General features: G+C 36.8%; 1 protein-coding gene across 2 annotated transcripts; it reads right to left on the bottom strand.

The window, feature by feature from the left end:
• Positions 1-463: 463 nt before the first annotated feature.
• RPL22L1 (ribosomal protein L22 like 1) lies at positions 464-4,258 on the bottom strand. 2 transcript variants are annotated; one of them, XM_049628577.1, is made up of 4 exons: positions 4,207-4,258; positions 2,523-2,615; positions 2,236-2,357; positions 464-727 (listed from the first exon to the last, which is right to left on the bottom strand). In XM_049628577.1, the coding sequence occupies exons 1-4, from the start codon at positions 4,213-4,215 to the stop codon at positions 583-585; spliced, it is 369 nt and encodes a 122-aa protein (XP_049484534.1). In that variant the 5' UTR covers positions 4,216-4,258; the 3' UTR covers positions 464-582. The 2 variants fall into 2 exon arrangements, with proteins under 2 accessions (XP_049484534.1, XP_049484535.1); XM_049628578.1 differs by having other exon boundaries at positions 2,523-2,612; positions 4,207-4,243.
• Positions 4,259-8,767: the final 4,509 nt, after the last annotated feature.

Below are 8,767 nucleotides of genomic sequence, written 5' to 3'. Positions count from 1 at the left end.
GCAAGAACTATTCTAGGCACTCAGAATTGCCATTTTCAAAATGTACAAAAATGTTTAAGGCTGTCAAGACAATTTAAAATATTTCACTATATAATCATACACAATACTGCCCTTCATTATTTCCTGTGCATCACTACATACTTTGAGGACACCCATAAAAGGAGTAAAACTTCAGAAATCCTGAAAAACAAAAAAAAATTCTACCAGCTATACGCAATTTAAATACTGCTCAGGAGCACCAGGGGTGCTCAGCTGATTAGGAGATTGAGCCCTTCATTGGGCTCTGTGCTGAGGGAGAGGGATTCTGTCCCTGCGTGGGATTCTGTCTCCTCTCTGCCCCTCACCCCATCCACACTCTCTCAAAATAAGTAATCTTTAAATACTGCTTACAAAAACTATCAAAGGAAAGGCCAGAATCATGTAAACAACATACACTTAAAACAGAAAAGGCAGAAGCTTAACACACAGGGTACAGTGTTTTTTATTCACCAATAAACTAAAAGTCCATTTCTAGAGGTTTCTTTCCTTTGCATGCTTCATTTGTTTTATTAGCGAGCAAAACCCTGTAAGAGGCTGCCGTATCTAGTCTTCAGATTCAGATCCATCTTCATCTTGACTAATCTGGAAGTAACGAAGTTCGTAAGTCTCCTTGTCAGATGCAACCACACGAAGCCAATCACGAAGATTGTTCTTCTTAAGGTATTTCTTGGTAAGATATTTCAAATACCTGTAAGATAAAAATGAATTTCATTAAGAAACATAATTATCTACCATGCACAGGATTATCATATAAGACATGCAGTTGTATTCATCTTTAATGTTCCCTCCAAAATATTTCATTTGTATCAAACATTGTGGAAGGTTGCTGGGGACAGAATAATTAGGCAGCTTCTCAACCCCAATTAGAATCAGTTCATGTCCTACAAACCCTATTCCCCCACCTCCCTAAAATAAACGTCCTTTATGTTGAAGCTAAAGAGAGAGCCACAGTAGCTTGCTCTTCAGTTTTACTGCCATAACAAGATTACGTTTTAATTAAATACATAATCTCATTAGGGTGCCTGGGTGGTTCAGTCAGGTAAACAACTGACTTGATTTCGCTCCAGTCATGACCTCAGGGTTCTGGAATCGAGCCTGGTGGAGGCTGCTTGGGATTCTCTCTCCTCTCTCAAAATAGATGAACCTAAAAGATCAGCACACCTGCAACTAGCATATGGCTCAGTTCTTACAAAAAACTTTCAGCATGGTCTCATTTCATCACTCCAGCCACTCTCTTCCATTTATGCTTTACGGTAATTCTGAACTACCAAGCATTCCTCAAGCTTCTGTTTTTCTTTAATGCTGGTCCCTCTCGCAGGAATTACATCATTCGACTGGCAACACTGCTGATCTCAGGTTCTCTGCAAATTCTTAGCCCGATCTCTACCTTCAACACAGCTATTATAGCACTGCATTTTACAATTATGTGCCTATTATAAGATCCCTGAGAATATTACGTTTTCATCCCTGAATCCCTAGTGATTAACCAAACAGCTAACAAGCGTCACTACTTTAGTCCAAGCCACTACCATCTCCTCTATTCTCCCATTAAGTTTGTTGTCTTCAGCTTCACTTCTCAACTACTTAATACTGCACTTCACTGTCTCCACTAGAATTTAAGCTCCTTTGGTGGTACGTACTTGGCTTCTTGGCCCACTGCTGGGCTATCCAATCCTACAACAGTGCTACCATATAAATTTGTTGAGTAAATTAAATGAACCTCTGACTACCTGCCTATGCTAAACCAACCACCAAAACCTTTAAATTTTATATATATATATATATATATATATATATATATATATATGAAAACATTTACATTAGGCAAATTGAGACATTACTTCCAAGTTACACATTAGACACGTTTTTTGCAACATATTCTAATATTAAATCATCTAACATCATTAAAGTTTATATATAATTTGGATTTCAGGGACTATAATGTACTGGACAGAAGCCTATATTCCAGCAAAAATTTATGCTTACTGACAACCAGCCTAAGTAATTGGCCCAGTTACTGAATATATTTTCCATTCACACAGGCTATTAGGAAGTTCAAAACACTTTTCATGTGCATCTCTGAACGTATCAACACATCTATCCCTGCATATGAAGAGAAAATATTAGGATTACGTATTCTGTAATATTCACAATTACCATCATTTCACTAAAATATTATGGGAAACAAATACTAACCTTTTAGAGAACTGTTTCTCAGAAACAACTGTGATTTTATTCTTGATGCGTTCAATGTGAACAACATTCCCCAGATTTCCAGTTTTTCCATTGACTTTAACCTTCTCCCGTAGAAACTGTTCCTATTTTAAAACAGAAAAAATGCAAAACTAGGGAAGAAAACCCTAGATTTTCACTAGGGAAGGTACCCTAGGAATAGAGCTTAGGTTAAAATCAAGAATTATATACTTAAATCATCAAGCACTCTAATACAATGATAAAAACAAGCCAAGGAGAGTGATACTTACAAAATTTCCAGAATCAAAAATTCCATCTTCTACTGGATGAGTAAGGTCCAAATTAAATTTCCAGGTTGACTTCTTAGGCTTCTTGTCTTTCTGCTACAGATAGTTAACATAATTAGGACTAGTCCATTCACTCATTTTTATATTGCAAAACTTTCTGTTATCAGCCCAAAGATGCACAGTGTACTGTGATGTCATATTATGAAATGGTGCAAAACTGTAAAAAGTCGCTTAATTTATCTATTGGGTATACCCCTTTTTCTTAGTCTGTCAGAAAAGGGGTACAATCCTTAACTTGTTTAAACCGGGTTTTTGTGAAATCCAATGGTAATTCTCCCTGTTCACCATGCAAGTGTCTCAAAAGTGCAAAACTCAAGAAAGCATGAAGCGTATGGGTAGCCACTATTAGTTCTCTGAATGAGAAAATTCCAGAGAATCCTATATTTACAACTGGAAGAGATTAATAAGAGAATCAATTTACTTTCTACTGTAAATTAAAATTAAACCACGACCTGGGGTTGGTTTGAACCTCTAATCAAGTCCATTCTGTTCCAATTATCAAGAGAAGTTTTATGGGCTTTTAGTATTTTCCAGGTCACTGATGTTCAATTTTAAATTATCAGGTACTATTTACTATAGGCCAGGCCCTATGGGAAACAGGTAGTATACACCACTTTGCCCAAGCTCAATTATACACCAGAACAGGATACTCTATCCACTCAAGCCTAGAGAATTAAATCATTATTGTGTTATAAGAGAGAAAAAGGAGATATTTAATCCAAGTATGTAATTTAAAAAACATATGTAACTTTAGTTTGCCATACCCCAAACTCAGAATTATCACATAATCAGGCTGTACAAGTAAAACGTTGCTCTGGCTACTATCAGTATACATTCAATGTCCTAAAAACAGACAAATCAGTATTCATCAGAGGATGCATCTCCAAATTAGATCCACCCAAACGGATAGCAAGTACTAATGCCAGTTTGCTTTTAGGTAGACGAGTAATTTGCACCAAAAAAAAAAAAAAAAAAAATCGCCTCCAAAACTTAGAACTGGTAAGTCGCCGACGTATACCTACCTTTTCAAATGCTCTTTAGACTGGTTTTGATATCTGATTCCCTTATTAACAACGTAAATAAGATCTTTTCACGCTTTTTTATCTGCCTAAAGTCGTGACTTTCACCTTTAAAAAAAATTCCTTCATGAAGTAACAATGACAATTCTTCCTTTAGTCCTAAAGTTCTCTGAAACTGTCGTAGCCTCAGAGCTCCCTCCGCGCTGGCGAGGCTATCAGACCGGCCCGATTACCCACATTTCTTTCCTGGTGCAAACGAATAGGACAGCATCGGCATTTCCAGAAGCGAAACTGAAAAGAAAAAGGCCCCAGTGCTGTCCTACTATCCTTGTTCATCGTCGTGCCTCCTCCTTCCTTGCGCTGCCACAGCCACCCATCCCAAGCCAGTTCCGGACGGAGCTCGAACTCTACTAGACCGCATGGCAGTCTCCAGAAGTCTCGAAAATAACAACTTGTAATTTTAACAACGTGCTTGTGCTCCTAACCTAGTCTCCATTTCAACTCTTCCTTTATCTCGAATGAGAGGCCCCCAACTCGCAAAATTTTTGTAGATGTAAAAATCATCTACACCGGGGTAACACGCTCCCACCCAAAGAACGCTCACTCACCGGCGCCATCTTGAAGGCCAACCGTGGGATCAGAGAGAAAGCTACAGGCGCGCTTCACGTATTTATAGCAAAACGTGCTGCGTCACGCGCTGAGAACGTACGCTCGCTGCCTCCCGGAAGAGAACGTGTGGAGGCCGGTAACCCAGGAAACTGGGGCGTGGCCAGGGTGGATAGGTTTCCTACCCAGGTTTCCCGGGAGCGCCGGCTAGTGGCCGTTGTAAAGTAATTCACGATTTTCCGCTAAACACAACACTAATCCACGGACCTCAGAGGTCTCTGCAGTTCCTGGGAGGTCGCTCTCAGATAAACACAACCGAGGGATGCAGGAATCATCTTTCATTGATCACCTAGATCTTCTTTCCAATCAGGGCAAGACAATGTCTCAGGGTGCTTTGGGATCTTCTGTCTTATATTGTAATTACAATTATGCAGAGAAAAAGTTACGTCTGTATTCATGTTTCGTCTATGAGTCTTGTTTTCTAAATGACTGTTGAGGGAAGTGTTTCAGGGAGCCAAAATAAATTGGGTTTTTGAGGAAAAAAAGCTTCCAAGAAAAAAAAAAAAAGGATTGCTCTCACTTGTTCGCTTGTAGAGTGTGATTTAATTTTATCATGGGTTTTAGTTAGCCCTGTGTAGAAATTAAGATGGAGTCACTCTTGTGAGGCAGAATTTAGGTCAAGCAGTGATGTAAGCGGCCAAGGGCAGTGTAGGTAAGACCAGGTACCTTCCAAGCCAGTACGACTGACCACACCAAAACTGATAACCAGCAAAACCAGAGGAGGTCTGGTTGAATCCCTTTAAAAAGGAAGGATTTTTGCAGCAGACTGTCAAGACTTTCCAGATGCTGACCCTTTCGCCTCTGACCACACCAAAAAGGCGACTACCCCAAAGGTTCTGCCAAATGGTCTCTGGGCAGAACAGAGATCCTTCATTGCTTGAACATAATAAGCAGCAAGTGCTGAGAGCTGGCCTAGACCCAAGGGAGGCCTTATCATAACTCCACACTCAGAAAATGATTGCAAGTTTAGTGATTGCAAGTCATTAATTTCCTACCTCTTGTTTTATCTTGTTGTGTGCTTGCCTTGTGCTTTAATTTGTGTGATGGGTAAGAAACCAAGTTAAACGTGAAATGTCATTGAGTTTGGAATCCTGAACCTGATTTACAATTTAACTTTGCTTTATGATTGAATAAAGCTGATACTATGGAAAGACACAACTCATGTGTGCACCTTCATAATATGCCCATGATACCCTAGGGCTCCTGACTTCCATCCAAAATACGTCCCAATTAAAGTTCAACAAATATTTGATGAGACCTAACTACTAAAATGCATAAAGCACATGAGGGTGAATGTGGGGTGGGGACAGTTTTGATGACAAAAGGAAAAAATAGCCTTTGAACTTTGAAGAATTGTAAGTTGACAACAGATCAGAAAAATGATATCCTTCTCAATATTTTGCAATTTGTTTTACAGAGGTGAAACTATCATACTGGGAGCGAGAGGTATGGATGGGGGGGACTTTTGTTGTTAATATTCAGAAAATTTCCTAGAAAGTAACAACTGCATATATTTTTTAAAAATTTGTTTAATATTTATTTATTTTTGAGAGAGAGACAGAACATGAGCAGGGGAGGGGCAAAAAGAGAGGGAGACATAGAATCCGAAGCAGGATCCAGGTTTTGAGCTGTGAGCACAGAGACTGATGTGGGGCTTGAACCCATAAACCCTGAGATCATGACCTAAGGTCAGATGCTCAACCGATTGAGTCACCCAGGTGCCCCTATTTTTTATGACAGTGGTTAGTCATAGTGGAAATTATGCTTTAATGAAGCATACAATGTGTAGGATCTGAATATAACTATTGAATTCCTCGGAGAAATCCATTTCAAGATTTTTTTTTTTTTGGTCGTTTGCCTCAAGAACCAGAATTTCTTTCTCAAAGATTAAGGGGGAAAAAAAAAAAAAAAGGAAATTAGCATTTTCTCCTCAAGGGCTGCTCAGGCTGTAGAGCAGAAATTATCCCTGCAGTATTGGGTATTTTGAAAATAAACTGTTAATTGATACACTATTTTATTTCTGTTGTTTTTGGCAGACTTCCATGTTATGACTGAAAAACGAAACAAAGAAATAAACAACAACAACAAAAAACCCTTTAGGAACTATTAAGTCATTTGTACACAGGAGATATTAAAATGTGCTTCAAACTAGCTAGTAATCTCAAAATAACTAAATTGAAACCATAGTGGAAAAAAAAGACTTCTCTATTTTTTTAATGCTGAAAAGAATATTAACTAGAAATGTGCAGATGGTAAGATTAAATATTGTAAATAACATAGTATTTCCCAAATTTTACACATGAACTATAAATACTCAATGCCTGTCAACACCCCCTCCTAGACAGTTCTTACTTTGAAATGGATTCTAAAACATATGAATTAAATGTCTGAAAAGAGTCAAGAAAATTTAGAATAAGGAAAAGTTACCTTTCCAGTCATTCAACTATAAGATACTATAATATATGATAGATATAGTTCTAATATAAACTTCAATCATTTGATCTACATGATTCTGGAGCCTGAATAGATCAATAAAATAAAATATAGAAGGACAATACAGCAGATTGGATGGAGAAATCCCTCCATATGTAGCCACCCTAAAAAAAAACAAACTGGATAAAACACAGTGTTATACATAATTTCTAATGTATGATCAAGTTGGTTGAAAGTAAAAATTTTTTGGAGGCAGAGATGACAAGGCATGCTCATGTAACTTTGGGACTAGGATCAGCTCTGCTCAAATAGCATGAGAAAACTTCAACCTAAAAATATTGTTTAAAGAGTGCTTGGACTGATAGTGCTAGGCAAAAGTAAATGTAGATCCTATCTGTATAGATGTACTTTAGATTCAGGCACAAAGGATTCCCTGAGATAAACTTACAGAAATATGAGTTGACAAAATTTTTTTTTTTAAATCACTAAATACAAAAGAAAACAAGCAACTATGAATGAAAATCAAACTCCTCCAAAAAAACTATAAAATCAGACCAATATATATTGGAATTATATAGAATATAAAATAAGTGTCTTGAATATATTTAGTAGTTAATGGTATTTCAAATATGGTGAGGGAAACAGGAACAATCAAATTGTCTAGTACTAAAAGAAAATAAGTTCTAGAAATTAAAAATAGAAAACTTCAGTTAGAAAGAGTGGAAGAGTTAAACAGGAGAGTAGCCACAGCCGCAGAGAAAATTAGTGAATGGGAAATTACTGAGAGTGCAACATAGACAAACACTATGCATCTCCAGAAAAATATACTCAAATGACATTGTAGCACAAACAGTCCTATGGAAGCAAACTGCGCAGCTTTTTTTTTTTTTTTTTTTTTTTAAATGCCTTTTATTTATTTTGAGACAGAGAGAGACAGAGCATGAGCAGGGGAGAGGCAGAGAGAGGGAGACACAGAATCCAAAGCAGGCTCCAGGCTCCAAGCTGTCAGCACAAAGCCTGATGCGGGGCTCAAACCCACAGACTATGAGATCACAACCTGAGCTGAAGTCAGCCGCTTAACCGACTGAGCCACCCAGGCATCCCTGCACAGCTTTAACAAAGGATGTGCTGCAGCCCTACTATGCAAACTGTGAGGCACTGAGAGAAACTTACTACCACCTAAGAATATTGCTTTTGACCCTCCGACCTTGAATGTTCTTTGTTAAATATTTATAAATGAAAGTTAAGGGCGCCAGGCAGGGGAAATAAATCTGACGTCACTCCTGCTTGTCTTTCCTTTACTAATTTGATTAGAAAGCATTAAACATTAAAACATTAAAAACTGAGATGAAAAAGTTTATGCTTGCTTCAATGCATCTTTTCTCTCTGTGTATATTTAGGAAAACCTTAAATGGTTATTTACTTTTATTATTTCTAACAACTGTAATTTCAGAAGTAAGATTTTCTTGTTAGTGCCGTAGGAATTCTGAATAATTGATCAAATTTTAAAAAGAGAGTATCTTTTTTCATTGATTATTTTCTGTAATTTTTGTCTTGTTATTTTTAGCTTGGTCATTCAAATTATTGCCCATTTAAATTTATTTCCACCTTTTCACCATTACAAGCAATGCTTTAAGGATCTTTTTATATTAAAAAAATTATTATCTTAGGTCAAAAGAAATTCTCATGAAAAGAAATACAGAGAAACAAAAAAGAGAATGCATAAAAATATCTAAAATCCTACTTGCTTAGAAATAGCTTTTTAATGCATTGGGGGCATGCATGTTTGTGAATATGTATGACTAAATATAAATAATTTAGATTACGCAAGTAATTACATTCATGTATAAAAATTGGATGGTACTATACATGCTTTTTGAATTAAAAAACTTCTTTTAGAAAAAATTACTGTACCTAAAATTGTAAAAGTTACAAAAATAGTTCAAAGAAAGCACACACACATACACACATATAAATATAAATGCATAAAAATCTGGACAAAGTCTATATAAATACATATATGTGTCTATATATCCTTTATGCGGATTTTTACTTATTATTGACATTTTG

Source organism: Panthera uncia, chromosome C2 (genome assembly GCF_023721935.1).
Source record: "Panthera uncia isolate 11264 chromosome C2, Puncia_PCG_1.0, whole genome shotgun sequence".
NCBI classification, from domain to species: Eukaryota; Metazoa; Chordata; class Mammalia; order Carnivora; family Felidae; genus Panthera; species Panthera uncia.
This window is presented reverse-complemented; position numbering and strand designations above follow the sequence as displayed.

Excerpts from the sequence above, each read along its gene's own strand:
- RPL22L1 (XM_049628577.1), bottom strand. Across the intron at positions 2,358-2,522 it reads TTTTTGATTCTGGAAATTTT|GAACAGTTTCTACGGGAGAA; the intron begins GTAAGTATCACT and ends GTTTTAAAATAG. Across the intron at positions 728-2,235 it reads GAGAAACAGTTCTCTAAAAG|GTATTTGAAATATCTTACCA; the intron begins GTTAGTATTTGT and ends TTTATCTTACAG.